At 41.6% G+C, this 16,210-nt stretch overlaps 2 protein-coding genes across 3 annotated transcripts; one reads left to right on the top strand and one right to left on the bottom strand.

Moving 5' to 3' along the window:
* The first annotated feature begins 377 nt into the window (after nt 1-377).
* arl8 (ADP-ribosylation factor-like 8) lies at nt 378-6,473 on the top strand. The gene is made up of 6 exons (XM_080865162.1): nt 378-804; nt 2,770-2,830; nt 2,921-3,068; nt 4,543-4,626; nt 4,772-4,923; nt 6,220-6,473. The coding sequence occupies exons 1-6, from the start codon at nt 759-761 to the stop codon at nt 6,266-6,268; spliced, it is 540 nt and encodes a 179-aa protein (XP_080721288.1). The 5' UTR covers nt 378-758; the 3' UTR covers nt 6,269-6,473.
* Nucleotides 6,474-7,684: 1,211 nt separating this feature from the next.
* On the bottom strand, nt 7,685-14,951 carry maf1b (MAF1 homolog, negative regulator of RNA polymerase III b). Of its 2 annotated transcripts, none has more exons than XM_080865161.1 (8): nt 14,400-14,951; nt 14,011-14,099; nt 11,319-11,450; nt 11,031-11,193; nt 10,822-10,943; nt 10,618-10,737; nt 8,829-8,921; nt 7,685-8,718 (listed from the first exon to the last, which is right to left on the bottom strand). In XM_080865161.1, the coding sequence occupies exons 2-8, from the start codon at nt 14,091-14,093 to the stop codon at nt 8,694-8,696; spliced, it is 738 nt and encodes a 245-aa protein (XP_080721287.1). In that variant the 5' UTR covers nt 14,094-14,099; nt 14,400-14,951; the 3' UTR covers nt 7,685-8,693. The 2 variants fall into 2 exon arrangements, 1 of the variants encoding a protein (XP_080721287.1); XR_013969675.1 differs by having other exon boundaries at nt 8,675-8,718; nt 9,113-10,737.
* Between the last annotated feature and the right edge of the window lie 1,259 nt (nt 14,952-16,210).

The following is a 16,210-nucleotide window of genomic DNA, read 5'->3' on the forward strand; positions in this document are numbered from 1 at the left end:
AAATCTTTGTCTTTTTTGTTGTGTTTAAACAGTAAAGCAAGTTATAAAATAATATATCCATCATAAAAATTTATTTATAAAAACCTAACAAGTAAAAACTTTATCAAAATAGTAAAACATTTAAAATTATGACATTTAAACATAAAACTTTTTGTTTTAAATGTTGGCTAAACTCCTTTTCCTTAGGAATTTTATAGTTATAGGCAATATAATTTAGAAGCAAATAAAGGTGGAACTGAAGTGTTAGCGGCTTGGCTTCATTGATAAGAACCATTCCTAAAAAAAAAAAAGAAAAAAAGAAGAAGAAGCAGAAACTGGAGATTTAAAAGACAAACATGCCACGATGCGTAAACGTCATCACGTAACCGGAAGATAACTGAGCAGTCGGGATTGCTTTTTTCACCGGACAACTGGCAGCTAACGGGCAGAAGAAGAGAGGAGTAGATACTCACGGGGACTACACAGCTGCTCTGTACACACAGGGATTATTTGTACTTCTTGTGGGGGCTTTAGGCTTTACTTACACCTACACAATAATAACTCATCCCGGTATTGTTTTAGATCTGGTTTTAGCTTCATGGCTTAGATGTTTTAGATGGAGTTTGCATTGAAAAGGTCGCTGAGGTGTTTTGTAGACCAGAGCTCTTTGAGCTAGTGTTAGCTAGAAGCAGCCAGCCGCGGACTGCACGGTGCGGACCACAGAGTGGAGAAAGTCGCTCTATCCACAGAGGGACGGACATCGGCATTTATCCCTAACAATGGGCCTCATACTCGCCAAACTGTGGAGCTTCTTTTGTAACCAAGGTGGGTGTCGGTTTTTGCAGCTCACTTATCTCCCGCCGGCTTCTCAACCGGGGATAAGGCGAACTGTTAGCCCGTTAGCATGAAGAGGGCAGCTGAGGTGCCACAATAGCATATGGCAGAATTATCTCCCCACACATCTATTTTATTTATTTATTTATTTTTACTTAAGCACTGCCATCTGAACTGTCTTTATTTATCTTGTAAACCAGGGTACTACTCTCCACCCGCATGACGCCACCCAACATCGTAACTGTTAATTTGTTTATCAACCGATATAATTACCTTAAGAACCTACCGGGGTATGTTCACAGTGTTGTCAATCAGCTTTGGCTCACTGTCCAGGACACGTCGCCCTTACATAACTTTTCCTTGACTTTCTGGAAAGATGTTTACTGTAAATATAATTATTCAGTTGTGGCTCCAAGTGTCCACTTAAAACAATGGAACTAGTCTAACTAGTATTTTGCTCCCGTTTATGATAGGTTACCAAGCTGGATAACCAACATTATCGTGTAATTTCGAGTTTTAAACTATGGAGGACAGAATTTGAGAAAAAATACAATTCAACCCAGAAAATATATATTAAACAGACAAAAGGTTTACTCCTTTCCTCATCACTTGCATCTTGGAACAGTAAAGAAATGTATACATGTCGAAAGAAGTACCAAAATAAGCTCTCGGGTAATAAGAATATCTAAACAAATTTCAAATTATTGATTTTTAGGTAGTTTTGGTCCTCTGTATTAAAGTATTCAATGTGGGTTTGCCAAATGTCCTCCAATGCAGTGTCAAGTATTCATTAACTGTACAGCTTCAACTTTCTGTTTTTGTTTTTTTTTTTTCCCTTACTGTAAGTGAGTGTTATTTTTCTTAATAATGAGTAATAGGAAGTGTAAATCATTAATGAAGGATGTGGTTATATTTACAGATAGAATTTGTATTTTCTGTTTGATTCCAGTCATCATTTGTCATCTGATAGGGAATTATTTTTTTGTGCTCTTTAGCATGTGTTATATTGCTTACTTACTGCCTGGCCCTAAGAGTGGCAAATACCTACTTTCATTGTTACCCAATTCTGGATTAAACTATTCCCAGTGTCAAGTTTTACTTACTTAAGGAGACTGCTGTGTGGTTTGTGTGAAATTGTTGGGACTCAGACTAGGAGTTGAATCTATGTCATCATCACCATGTAATTGTATTACTAGAGATGTGGTTGGAGACACAAGAAGTGATTCTTCTTGGTGTATGAATCCCTTTGTGTTATTTTTGCCGAATTTTAATTCTTTAGTGCATTCTAGGAATAAATGTTTCCTTTCTCTGGACATCATACGCGTATTTTTCCCTGTGTGGTGACATCTATTTGAATTTTTGTTGATAGTTAAACTGTAAAAAAAACAAAACCAAAAAAGCTAAACCAAAACCTCTTTGGTGGGTGCCAACATTTTTATTTATTTATTTATTTTTTAATATATGCAGGAAAAACCGTGTAATGTTGCTTCTTGTAAAGGAAGCAATATACATGTAAAATGTTTGGAAAGCCAATGTAGTTCATCAAAACCCTCAGAGCTGCGATGCCCTTTGGCCAGACTTCCTTCCTTCCTCTCAGCCGGAGGCCTCGCAAGGGCAGGAAGTTAAAACACTGGCCTGAAATATTTTAGTATCTACATGTTCCTCCAATTCTGCATTTAGCCCACCATGTTTGCCTGTCTCGCACCAGCCTCAAACCCTCATTGTTGTTCTATGTTCTAGCTTGTTATATGAATGAGAGGAGTTTAGTGTAGGTCTAGGTTTGTTTGTTTATTTGGGAAAAGTAGGTCAGGAAGACATGAGGTAGGAAGTAAGTTTTTGAGGTTTTGATTTTTTGGTGTGATTGCTTTTTGTGAGCTTGATCCAGTTTTTGTTTCAAATTGTATACTTTCAAATTAATTTCTGAGTTTTTTTTGTTTTGTTTTTTTTGTTTTCCAGAGCACAAGGTGATCATTGTGGGACTAGATAATGCAGGGAAAACCACTATCCTCTACCAATTGTAAGTACTTTTTTCAGTTTGAACCTTCCTTCCTGAATGCTTTTAAAGTTGGAAAAACACAAACCCACTTTGCATTTCTGTTTTATTCAGTCTAATGAACGAGGTGGTCCATACTTCTCCCACCATCGGAAGCAATGTGGAAGAAATAGTGGTGAAGAACACCCACTTTTTAATGTGGGACATAGGTGGGCAGGAGTCTCTCAGATCCTCCTGGAACACCTACTACTCCAATACAGAGGTGAGAAACACCTTGCAGAGTCTTTCACACTCGACAGTAGCCATGTATTGTCGAGCACAGTTTTCTCCCTGAGCACAGCAGCTGGTGTTTGCTCGGAGCACAGACGGCAGCATAGGCCGCCCAAGTCAAAGGTCACCCTATTCACAAAGGAGCCGGTCTGAGAAGCAAAGGGGTCAGCTGCCACAGTAAAAAGACAAACAGCAGAGGCAGATGTGTATGAGAACTTAAAGACCGCTCTTTACAATATTCACTAAAGGTTTATATCCATTTTGGCTGCTTCATGATTTGAATACAAAGCTCAATTCCTCATTGTTCCCTATGCTTTCTGTGGGAGCATTCCATTATCCTAAAATGTCTCCTCACATATTCACTTGCATCTCTCTCTCATATCCTCTTTGTGATGTGTTAGAGATCCAAAAAAAGACATGTGAGCGTGGAGGAAGTAAAGCTGTCAATCTTCAGCTCCTCCCCCGATGGCAAACTTTGTTCTTTATGTGGAGGTGCAGCATTAATACATCATGTCGCCTGATATAAGACATGATTATACACCTGGGTGTCCTTGCTTTAAGCTGCTCCAGAATCCAACCTTTCCCTCATTCCTCAAGGTGGATCAAGGTGATGATGATGGCTGATTCGGAGCAGTTCCTAGGTTGTGGGAGAAGCGAGAGTTGGCATAATGTAAACCACCCCATGTCGGGGTTTCTGGGAATTCTAAGAGGCAGTATTCAGCATTTTTATTGACTGCTTTTATTGGGAATATATTAACGGTCAGTTATTGATTTTTTTTTTTTTTTAAACCTCAGACTGCTAGTAAATTAATTATTTAGGAGCTGTTAATGAAATAATGTATTTGTTAGTAAACTCAGTATATTTTTTGGAAAAAAAACTTCAAATCTAAGAACCTGCTTTTCACTTTCACATTAATATAACGTGAATATTGATAGGTTTAAAAAAGTAATTGAAATATGTGAATTCCAGGAATTAAGGATGCAAAAAGGAAACCCTATGAGATTAATTATGTGACTGATTATTATGGAAAGGTGAGTTAAACTACTGTAACATTCAGGTGTGTTTGTATCAAACAGTGGCTAAACTGATGCTGTAGACTTTACTGCAGCTCTGCAGTTACTGGAGTAGCTTGTATTTATATTTTGATTGTAAAGTCAAATGGTCACATAACAGTTTGTGCTCCAAGTCACTTTCATGTTGAATAATGTGTTGGTCTGTGTCATCTTCTGGTGGTTGTTGCCTTAGTTTTGATGGTGTGTCTCACATCTCTTCCAAATTAACATGCCTTTGGCATTTTGTCATACAGAGACAATTTTTCTTATTCAAGAGGGGATATTTGCATAGCACTCACCACTTCCCATTGTGAGGGTTTCAGCCTCGGAAATGCCCACCCGCTGTGTTGCATTTTGTTGCTGTGCCTTTTGAAAAGAGGTCACTTAGCATGGACTTTTTTTTTTCCCCCCAGTTCATCATTCTGGTGGTGGACAGCACAGACCGAGAGAGGCTGGCTATCTCTAAAGAGGAGCTCTACAGGATGCTGGCCCATGAGGTAACACATAACACTCTTCCTAGTATGACCATATATGACGATAACGCAGGACGATGGCCAGGCTTTTCCTCCACCAGCATTGTTTAGAGTTTGTGGTTCAAAAAGTGGCAGCGACTAAGGTTGTGCTTTCATTGTTCTCCCTCAGGACCTGCGGAAAGCAGCTGTGTTGATATTCGCCAATAAGCAGGATATGAAGGACTGTATGTCTGCAGCAGAGATCTCTAAATACCTCACCCTGAGCTCCATCAAAGACCACCCCTGGCACATACAGTCCTGCTGTGCACTTACAGGAGAGGGGTAAGAGAGATCTGCTCATTCTTCACAAGCAGGAAATGCAGAGTGACAGGGTGTGCAGACTTTTAATTAATGTAGGGGTTAGATGATGATATCTCACCCTCATCCAGCTGCAAACCAGATCTCAATTAATACACAGATGTTTCTAACTGATCTTATTAGTTTTTTAAAATGAAAGCGGTGAGCAATAAAAGAAAACGGGGAATGCAGATGTTTTTTGTCTCTGTTGTTCTATCTGTAATTGTTTTCTGAGAGGCGGATGTGGCCCAAACAAGCAGAAACTGCAGCTCTCCATACAAACCTTAGATGAAGTGTTTTTATCTTCGTTTTCTCCTTTATCAGATTTAACCCGGCACCTAAAAGCTACTGTTCCAGGATTTTTGTTTTGTTTTTTTATCGCTAGGCTGTTTTATTTGTTCTGCTTGTTTTTTTGGGGGGGGTTTTGTTTGCTTGTTTGTTTTTTATGTTTATTGGAACAAACTGAAACTCTATATTATGTTCAGACAACTTTTCAACAAGCTTTGGTGCTCCAGTATAGTGACACCAACACCACATACTTATGAGGACATTTATCCAGTAAAATTAGTGTTAAGTTGTCCTGCAGGGCTGTGAGGCTTGTGAGCCACCAGATGTCACTGCATCTGCTTACTTTAAGCCCTGAGGCCTCAGGAGGCTTTGTGCAGCCATCAGTGGCAGAGTTCTGCTTTAAAAATAAATATGACCCACTGCTGTTTGTGTATAAGGGTAAAAACAGGCACACATTAAGTGCAGTAAGACAACAGGGGGAGTTAGTGAGAACATAAATATCCAACACAAAAACAACACAGGGTGTTTCCAGCTGTGTGAAAGTGTCTGACATGAACGATTTTCTGCTTTGTGAAACATGAAGAAGGACAACTCTGCAATGTATCCAATTTGGCTTCTCTTAAAGTTACTTGAAGTTGTCTAAAGCTGTGAAAACAGATGGGTATCTTTGACTCTTCCAAATTAGGAGTGCTCTACAGGAGTACACAGTATAAAAGAGGGATGCAGCTTTGAGGTCTGAAAAGTGAAACCCCTGCTGAAGAAATTTAAACCTGCATGTCACATTCACTTTCAAAAACGGTCACAACAGCTGAAACTCTCAACTCAAAGTTTCATAACAGAGCTGCACAAACCAGAGTGTGACATCATGGCAGCTACACCCATCTTTTATTCAGTCTGTGGCTTTGGGCCACATGGTCCATCGTGGGTTCTCATTACATTTGAAGGCATTGAAAAAGTTCTGCTGATTCTCATCTTTGATTTCCTGTTTTTCAGGTTATGTCAAGGCCTTGAATGGATGACCTCCAGAGCCGGACTCAGATAGCCCATTCCTTTGCCGTTAATGGCCTGACTACCTTCAGCACCGCTGGGATGGAACAGCATTATTTTTTTTATTTTTTATTTTATTTTAGGACAAATTTGGAGAAGAGTGTTGGCACGCTGTCACAATGGAGCCAGTCCTTCTCCTGAACAGAGACCAGGAATAACAGAGACCAGCTTAAGGAGCAAGTATTTTGGAGTACGGCACCAGACTATCATCATTGACATGACATACTTCTCATCATATCATGTTACATTATATCGTATCATAAACCCCACGAGGATGTCCATACATGGTGCAGCTGTCCTTTTTTGCCATACAAGTTCATCTATGTTGGGACACAAAGGGATTACAAGCAGTGTTGTTAAAGGAATGGTTCCAAGCTGTTACTGTACAATAATGTTCTCATGGTCAACACTTTTATTTTGGGGGGAGGGGTTTATCTGTTATGTATAATTTCTGTTTCATAAGCTACACCATTGGTATTTCTCACACTACAACCTGATGGTGCCGTATTAAAATGTGGTAAAGTATGAAATCCTATTTTTTAACGACCTTGAGCCTGTACTTGTATATTGTTGAGCCAAATGGTGTTGATGCACTACAAATTTTCCCTTCTCTAGCCTCTGGAAAATGAACCCTGCAGCATTATTTCAGTACACAGCTCAGTTTTAATAACAGTATTTCAAACTGCAACATTTTTTCCTAAACGATGCATTATGGTCTTTATTTAAATTTTGCTTATAGACCTGTTTTGTATTAACACACGGTCACTGATGTTGCAAACCCCGCCCATAAGCTTTTTAGTTTTTGACAGCCTTTCTGGCATCTCAGTCCTCTTAAATAAACCTTCAAAGAGGTGCCACGTTTATATGAAGTCATTACTCATGAACCACTTGGCTATGAGGAATAGCAGAAATATGGTCCTAATGTAATTTTGGCTGTTTAGGTATAACTTGATCCTCCGCCTTAACCAACCTGTTCTGGGCATCTTGGAGGACCGTGCAGTTCAATCTGAGAGTCTCCCTGTGATTTTGACCTTCTTTAATTCCTTGAACTTGCTAATGGATCTATGCACGTGTCACTTTTAAACCTTGTATTCCTTTTACAAGTTCTGCAAGTGGCCAAAAAAAAAAGTGATGAGGTGCTTGAATCTTGACTGCAAACCATCTTGGTCTGAGAGTGCCTCTGAGATGTTCTGGTGCAAGGTCTTTTTACACAAACAGGAAGTGGATGAAGCGTGCGGCCACCAGACACTGCAGCACCAAGGTTTACAGCTTTTACCTTAAACTCAAAGCAAGGGAACTGATCATATACTGTGTGGTGATGTCTGTACTGTATCAGTTTTATTTCCAATAAAGGTTTGTTTTAAACTTTCAATTATTTCAGAGTCAAAATAACTTTCATTAGGTTGCTGCGTTTCAAAGACAAACACCAATTTATTCACATCTTTAATATATTTGCTGATCAAACGAAGCACAGGGCAGTCGATAAAAGACTCACAACTCCTAAGTACTTTTCAGGAACACGAAGAGCTCATCTAAAAACAATTTTCTGCGGCATGTTTTTTCTACTATACATTCACTTTTCAATGAAGTCTTTGCACTGGGGTAATGAGCAAAGAAAAACACTGTCAACACATTCAGGAATGAACAGGGATTAATTGGAGACAATTAAAAAAAAAAAAAAAATTAGACAACAGTGAAACTATCTGATAAAAGCTGATATGTTTTCTAAGCTGCAACTCAGACGCCAGGAGTATAATTCTCCTTGGCCGTGGAGATTTAAAGAATACAGTCAGTAATAAATGCAACATTTTTAGATTTCAAGAGTTCTCACAGTAACGTCACTGTCACACGTAAAAAGCAACAACAGATGAGGAAACAGAGCTCTCAGCTTATCAGTCAGTCAGGCAGCCTCGGCTGGATTTTTGTGTGTGTGTGTGTCCTGTCTTAAACGGACCCAGCTCTGTTTTTGTCCTCGTCAGTTTTCAATTATGCTGGTGTTTCTGGACTCCTCTCTGTGACATCATCTGCAAGAAACTTGCTTTTAGTCTTTTTGAGCCACTTGTCCACAACAAGACCTCCTCTTTCTTAAGTGTCCGTGAAGTGGTCTCTTTGGAAATGTGGCAGGAGTGGAGAAGTCCATATGTGGCTGTATGGGCTCAGAGCTCAGGATCCCAGAAAACAAAAAACAAAATACTGGAAAATGAAATGAAAGAGTTTTATGCTGACACAGGACTATTTAACTAAAAACAATACAAATAAAACCCTGCCACAACACAAAGTTTACCACCGGCAAGAGAAGGCATCAAACATGCATTAGTCTGAAGGTGGAAAATGGCTTTGGACAAGGCAGCAAATAAATGGCGAGGAAGAGGCGGGGGGATGGACACTGGAGAAGCCTGGACAATCTTTGGCTGAGGCGGTTACACACACAGAGCTCTGGGGCAGCTGGGAGAAGAGAAAAATAATTTAAGTGACACATTTATTTATAGAAAAAACAAGTACTGCACAGCACATATTACAGTAAAGGAAACCCGGCGTTCAATAAGCAGTCTCACCTGTCCTCAGTGAAGCCATCCATTTCCTCTTCATCGTCCAGCTCCATGTCCAGCTCATTGTCGAGGGTGCCGCGGCCATAACCGCTCAGGACGCTGCAGAAAGATTATCACGATCAGACCCCCTTGTGTCACTATGTGTGCATTCAACCTGGGATACTTTAACTGGAACAAGTTACGTTGGGTGAGTGCTGAGTGTTTGTATATGTGTGCATGAGGGTGGGAATGCATGTTTGTGTGTGCCTGTTTGTCTGTGTCTATATGTCAGGTCGGGTCTTACACTCCACCTCTCTGGGAACTCGCAGGCCTATCTCCCCTCACCACACTCCCTGCCGGTGACTGATGCCCTCAGGGGTCGGTGCATTGGTGGTTCTTGGTGTCCGGGGCTGGGCGCTCAGGTATGTACCAGCTCACTCCCGGTGGCTACCTGGCGGGGCCTGGCGCCTGTTGCTCGGTCAGGCCTCCTCCGGGGTGCGGGGGGCCCTCGGGCCTCCGGGCCTGCACCTCAGTTCACTCTGGCACAGCTGGCTGCCGGCAGAGCCGGCGGGCACGCCGGTGCAGCCCCCTCTAGCTTCTGCTCGGTGGCTACTGGGTGACGCCTCGTCTGGGGATCCTCAGCCCTTCCCATGAGGGTGGCACGGATGCCCCTCTGGTGGTCCTCCTTGAGCTCTCGCACTCTGGGGCCTGGATCTCCTCCATGCCTGCTTCATGCCCTGGGGGACGGGGCTATGGCTCTCTACATCCTCTTGCAGACCATTACATGTGGAAACCATTTGAATACAAGCGCGCTGATCCACACAGGTGTGCACACGGGTGTTCACTGTTCGTAGACTTAAATTACACCTTTCTTGGCTGCTACTTCAAAGCACATTGTGCGCTGTCTGTCCTGCGTGCTGCACAACAACATTGAATATTTAGTATTTACTGCTGTCTACACTTAGCTAGATTAATGCAATGGTGTTGTGTTTAGTATGTTGCTTTGGTTTTTTGCTTGTTTTCTATTCTTTTTCTCTCTCAACAGGTGATCCAGGAGATTTCCCCCCCCCCTTCTCACTGTCCCTCTCCCCTTCTGTTTTTCCTTTTCTTTCCTCTTTTCTCCCTTTCCTATCCCTCACTCATGTCTGTCCCATCTGTAACAACTGAAAATAAAATAAATAATAAAAACAAAGGCCGATCAAATGGACCAATACGGCAATGCCACGATGATCCATTTGGCAAAATAAATCCATTGGGTATCCTTGTTGGTCTTCAGACAACAATTCTGATGGCTAAAGAACCAAATGGGACAGGCAAAGAAAAAAAAAAAAAAAAAAAAAAAAAAAAAACTGGAACAAGTGGAGGGATTTGACTGTTGCCTAATAATGAATTTGGCTTGGTCTGGCTGTACGAAGGCTTGGCAAACCATTTTTGCATTTTACTTTTATTTCCTCTTTTCTGCTTGATTGATGAGACCAACAGTCAGATGTACTGCGACTCTACAGTTTTGTGCTGCAGAGTGGAAACAGCCATCCTGTTGCTCTGTAGATCTGATATGCGTGTGCTCCAACCAGAACGTGAAGCAGGTGGAAACCTGGTTCATTGGTGCTACACTAAGCTCAAGAAGGCCACCTGTCGGCAGCTGCAGCACGAGACTGTGTAGCTTGAGAATGTCCAAAGGACGGAGGAGTTTTGAAACTTACTAATGTTGTCATTTCATAATTGATTTGGCTGCACACACACAAATCTGTGGGAAACACGATGTGCGAGTTGTTAAGAGTCTGTAGAGGTGAGCAGTAGGCTTATAGCTGCTGACCTGACGGAGCGACATGTGAAGAATACAATCCTCTTCAGTTTCTTGTTGTAGAAGAAGTAGTTGAAGGACCAGAGACTCCCCTCTTCACCAAAAGGGTCCGAGTCCAGATCTGGGTTGTAGCTAAAAAAAGATATTCAAGCTTAAAACAGATTTATTCCACACCACATGGTTCGCTCTGCAGCGTTAACTGATCTCAGCACCTACCTGTAAATGTCACAGCCCTGCAGGTTGATCTCCTGGTCGATAGCGTTCCACAGCTCGGGTCCCAAAGAGTTAAACTCTTCTCCCACTGCTGAGAACAGACTGCTGTTCACTGCGTTAGCCACCTGGACAGAAAAAGAAAAGCAATCTTTGAAGCAAATTGTTTTTTCTCATTGCAGAGAACAAGTTTCGCTTCGGAACGGCATCCTGACCCAGTTGAGGCTGGGCTCTCGGCTGAACTCGTGAGCTCGCGCGGCGCTGAAGTCATAGTCCGGCCTGAAGGACTCGTTGAGCGTGGTGATGAGATAGAAAAGAGTCTTCCTGCAACACTTGTCGCTCAGAGGGTTTTCTCCGTCCTCGCTGCTTTTCCCCAGCCTGCACAGAAATGAACATCATGGTTTTTGTTCTTTGTTTTTAAAAAAAAACAACAAAAAAAAAACAAAGAAAGTATTCAATTTCTTCATCTTCCAAACATGCTGAACCTGGCCTGCAGTACTCACTGTGAAGGGCTGGTGGCGCTGGTGGACTGAGGAGGGGAGAGGGCCTCCAGGACATGCGGCTCCCCCTCCTGGCAGAACTGCTTGAACATGTGTTTATCGTCTCCTGCCATCTTGCAGGAGTAGCTCTCGATCCTGCGGGGCAGAAAGAGGCGAAAAACATTTAAGAGCTGGACGATGTAAACATGACGATGGGAGGGTGCGGCCGAATCACTGGAAACTATTTTAATATCCCAGCAGGATTAAACACATGATTGCATAACAGATGGGCCACTCCAGGACATTTTGATGAAATTCATTTTAACCCGCCCCCCCTGAAATTAAATTAATGAACACAAACAAATGTTGTTCCAAGAAACCTTTGATAAAGACTTTCTTTACATAGAGAAATTACTGGCACCCAACCAAAAAGGGTTTAACCAGAGCCAAATCAAAATCAGTAGTGTAATGACAGAAAGCTTTATTGATCTGTTTCATTCATCTGTGTGTAATATGTTCTGGATCTGTTCATCAAAAAGCCAAAACAACCTGAAAACTCTGATTTCTATCAAATGTGTTCTCCATGATCACCGCCTTTAATGCCAAATACACAAACACCTTTTCTGAAATGGGAAGGACTCCATTTTTTGTTGTTGTCGTTTCATTAAACTGCAATGTAGGTACGTTTGTTTTAGGATAGTTGGGAATTAATAACTATCAACACATAACTTAGCTCTAAATATCTACAAGCTATTACACGTTCAACAAGACAGCCTGTTCCTTTCACCGGAGCCATATCTGCAGGAGTGCCTGACAAGTCGTGGCTAACGTTTCCTGCGTGCTCTTTCATGTTTCTAGGTCACATGCTGCTGAGATATATGAGAGCAGAGCAGCAGACTGCTGTGCAGTTGTTTATTTTGCACCCTCTCACCAAGAGGTTATACAAGAGCAAAGGTTGTGTCACTTGGAGGATACACTTGAGTGCTAAGACCCTCGCCAAGGCTGACAAGGCTAATTATAGGGACCTCATGGTGGAAATAACTGCCCTGGTCTCACTCACACACTCACAACTAAACTTAAAACTAGGCATAAAGAAACATTTCAGTTCACTGAAATAAAAACCAACTCAAAGCAAATAAGCACACTTTGAAAACGTAGCTGAATCTCACCTGAATTCAAGTAAAAACTCATGAAAAACACAAACCCATTATTACGCCAGTAGAGACCAGAGGTATAACAGTTAAAGAGATCATCCTGATGCGTTGATCTTTGTGTGAATGTTATCTAACCTCAGATAGAAAGCGCTTGAATTTAGTGTTTTCTATTAATGTGTGTGTAAATAGGTGAATTTCACATCTTGTATAGAGCACTTTGAGTGCTCAGAGTAGAAAAGAGTAAAGACATATATGCATTTCATTATTACTGTATTACCAATTCAGGCCTACTTATTTACTGCCTTACTTTCCTGTTTTCAGTAGGAAACACAATCTTCACACAGAACACCAGCTGCCTTCTTTCAGGTAATTTATGCACCCTCTGAATAAATTGACTATGGTTTTATTTTATTTTTCTTGCCTGCATGAAAATACCATAATCCGTGCTGGAAGCCTGTTCAGTTAATTCTCAGCTAAAGTCTGCTATGATGAGCTGTCTCTAAATCCACTAAGCAGCCTTTGCAGCTGCTTCACCAGCACAGTCCTGATACTATGTAGTGTATGTGTGCATGTATACATCTGCTAAAAAACACTTCACAACAGTCTCAGAAATAACCACAGCGCGCTGTGAGAGGACACCGTGATCTGCGTCACGAGGTCACAACCACCGCCCACACACCCCAGAAAGACAGAACAGCAGACCGAGCTGCATAACTCCACACACAGCCCACTGCTCTTTATGTAACCACACTGTCACCGTATCCTCGGGCCCCGCTGGAGGCTTTGCATAATCGACAACACGCCGATATATCTTACAGTTTCCCAAGCTGTCAGTTATAAATTAACCTTCACTGCAGGCTCTGAGTTTAGGCCGTCTGAGGTAAAGAGTTACCATGATGTTGCATAACACCCAGGTGGCTGTTTGCTCTACTACCCCGCTTATGAGGAGTGTACATGAACTGTGAGCCAGCCGCACCTCTCGCACCATCTACCACTCATTTTCATGACATCAGTGGTAGATCTCTCCTGTATGAGGAAAACTTTTGCTTACACTGCAAGCCTGCAAAGTTTATTGGTTCAACTTTAGAAGTGCAACCTCGTAAAACCTGCACAGAAGAATTTGTTACTCATCTTGTGAAATAAACTCTGCATGCATCACAATCAGGTGAGCTATGGTAGCACGTCTTAAATATGCAGAAACTACAAGCACTGCAACTGAAGTTTGTGTGGCATTCAAGTGCAGCAGAAAGCCCTAAAAAAAAAAAAATTCAGTTAATACCCAAAACGTTCTCAAGGGACCAGTCACCTGTCTGAAATGTTGCCTACATGTCCACAAACAGACCCTGTGCCATTTTTTTAACCCGTGAGTCACCAGCACACCTAACCCAAATCATGTTTACTTACACCACTTACACCACCTGGTGCATTTTTAATACTGAGGACTTTATAGTTTATGCATTTTTTAATATCCTCTGAATTCCTACATTATTTGGTCGCATCTACTCATTTCACTGATCATTCTAAATGGGGGAGAAAAAAAAAAGTAGAAATGAAAGTCTTACCTGCCAAGTATGCGGGACTCCCCTGTTTCAACACACAGCCGGGAGCTGAGAGCTTCAAAGCTGGAGTTTTCCAACAGCTTCATTGTAGTCTGCAAGACCCATAAAGATAAACATACACATGCTGTTTAGCTTGCATTCACAACAGGTCTCTTAAGGAAACGATAACTTGGAGCTAACATGCCTGCACAGTGCCCGCCTTATAAAGTCATTACACAGCGAGTTACACATCAGCGACAAGCAGATAAACAATGGTGTTATTTAGCAGAGAGGGGGCTGCAGCGCCCCTAGAGGACAACTTGCAGATCAAAACAGAAGCAGCTGCCCCTCCCCCACTCTGCTCTACATTTAGTTGACAAGCCGTCTTCCTGGTTCCCATATAAATCACTTACCAGGCAGTATTTTTCGACACTGGCCGAAAACAGACGGTCCAAAATCGAGCAGTGAGCTGTCTCGGTAGATACTTGCCCCTCTGTGACCAGCAGGGTGCTGAAGATAACCGAACCGCGCTCTGTGGGTGACCAGCTAACGGTAGCTAAGTTAGCTTACTGACAATTGCGCTCCTGACTTCACAGAACAGCCTTTAGTTCGCACTCGAGCTTAAGCATCTTACACAAACACTCGGTCGAGAATGAGTTATTCTGAGGCTTTTTAAGTTTATAGAAAAGCTGCTCTTGCCGATTAAGTGCGATGAGATTACATCCAAAGACTCTTGGCGTCCGTCGGAGTCTGTCTGCAGCGGCATCCCTTCCGACCTAATTTACAAAGCGACCGTTATTAGCGAGATCAAGCCGCCTTTTTCAGAGCGACTCGATCAGAAAAGCAGCAACGAGCTACCTAACGTCGTGAAAATATATATAATCTGGTTACGGTTGCTACAAATCGTCGACTATCGCAAAGACATCTATTGTCATCAAAACAACGGACTCTACTGTACTGGTAAAACCCAGCCCCCTTTTTTTTATACGCCTTGCTAAAGGAACCCGCCCACGCTTGTTTGTGGTCCCTTGTCATTGGCTGAAATAATCCATCAATATAAATATGACTAATAAGATTGGCCAGTGCTAAATCGGGGGGTGGGCTCCCCAGGTTACTGTGTATTTAGAAACTAAACTTGTTTTGTTTTGTGTTGTTTTTTTATAGACCTTTCTTCTCTTCCGTTAATCGAAGCAGTCAATTAACACCTTAAAATACTCAAGTATTATACATATATCAAATATAAATAATTATTCATCCATATGTTACTCTGAACATCACACAGAAAAAGTCACTTTTATTTTGTACTACTTTCATTCTGCATACTCCAGAGTTTCTATAGTATATTTGTGGTTTCATCAGCTATTAAAAAAAGGATGAGTACTTTCGTTTAGCACTAAGCAGTGAACATCATCTCAATCCTGCTATCTCACGTACACGTGCTACCTGTTTATAATTACATTTAAGATCCCCCCCCTACTCCACCCTCCGTGCTACAAAGCAAAAAAAGATGATTTGACATTTGAGGGTGTTGTCATCAAGGTCCCTTAGCTCTAGAAAAAACTGGCTTTGGTGATAAGGCAGTAACCACCTCTTTTAAAGCCTTTTAGACTTGGTTTTATGTATTTTATGCTGTCTATTACATGTTGTTTAATTTGCCGTATCTATATTTAATGGGATTTTTAAAACAAAATATATATCATAGATTTCATAGCACTGTTTTAAAAGTGATGAAAGTGGCTGACAAACTGGTCCAGTGGCCTAATGGACAAGGCATCAACCTCCAGAGCTGGGGCTTGAGGGTTCAAGTCCCACCTGGGTCACTTGTAAGGTAGCTGCAATTAAAGTGTGATAACTGTGGTTGTGAAGTCTATAACAGTTCTGGATAAGTTTAAGTTAATGACCAGCTAAATCTATGGTGCTGCTACTTCTTACATCATTTAATGTGTTTCCATTCCCACAAAAACAGTTGAAGTTGCATACAGTAAGTTTAAGTGCCTTAAAAATACAGCATTGTTTTAAAAGTGATGAAGCTGTCAAACAAAAGGGCCCAGTGGCCTAATGGATAAGGCATCAGCCTCCGGAGCTGGGGATTGTGGGTTCAAGTCCCACCTGGGTTGTCTTTACTTCTATTTACCACAGCATCATTATAGAGATGGTGTACTTGATTAACTGCACAACTCCATAATGCTCTCTTTTCAGCTTGAAAGTAAAACCCAAAGCAACA

This window comes from Rhamphochromis sp. 'chilingali' (assembly GCF_963969265.1).
Source record: "Rhamphochromis sp. 'chilingali' genome assembly, chromosome: 18".
NCBI lineage: Eukaryota > Metazoa > Chordata > Actinopteri > Cichliformes > Cichlidae > Rhamphochromis > Rhamphochromis sp. 'chilingali'.

Coding starts and splice junctions, on each gene's coding strand:
- arl8 (XM_080865162.1), top strand. CDS start 759: ATGGGCCTCATACTCGCCAAACTGTGGAGCTTCTTTTGTAACCAAG. Junction 2,831..2,920: donor ACCACTATCCTCTACCAATT/GTAAGTACTTTT, acceptor TGTTTTATTCAG/TCTAATGAACGAGGTGGTCC. Junction 4,627..4,771: donor ACAGGATGCTGGCCCATGAG/GTAACACATAAC, acceptor GTTCTCCCTCAG/GACCTGCGGAAAGCAGCTGT.
- maf1b (XM_080865161.1), bottom strand. CDS start 14,093: ATGAAGCTGTTGGAAAACTCCAGCTTTGAAGCTCTCAGCTCCCGGCTG. Junction 10,944..11,030: donor GAGAGCCCAGCCTCAACTGG/GTCAGGATGCCG, acceptor TTTTCTGTCCAG/GTGGCTAACGCAGTGAACAG. Junction 8,719..8,828: donor GATGGCTTCACTGAGGACAG/GTGAGACTGCTT, acceptor CTCTTCTCCCAG/CTGCCCCAGAGCTCTGTGTG.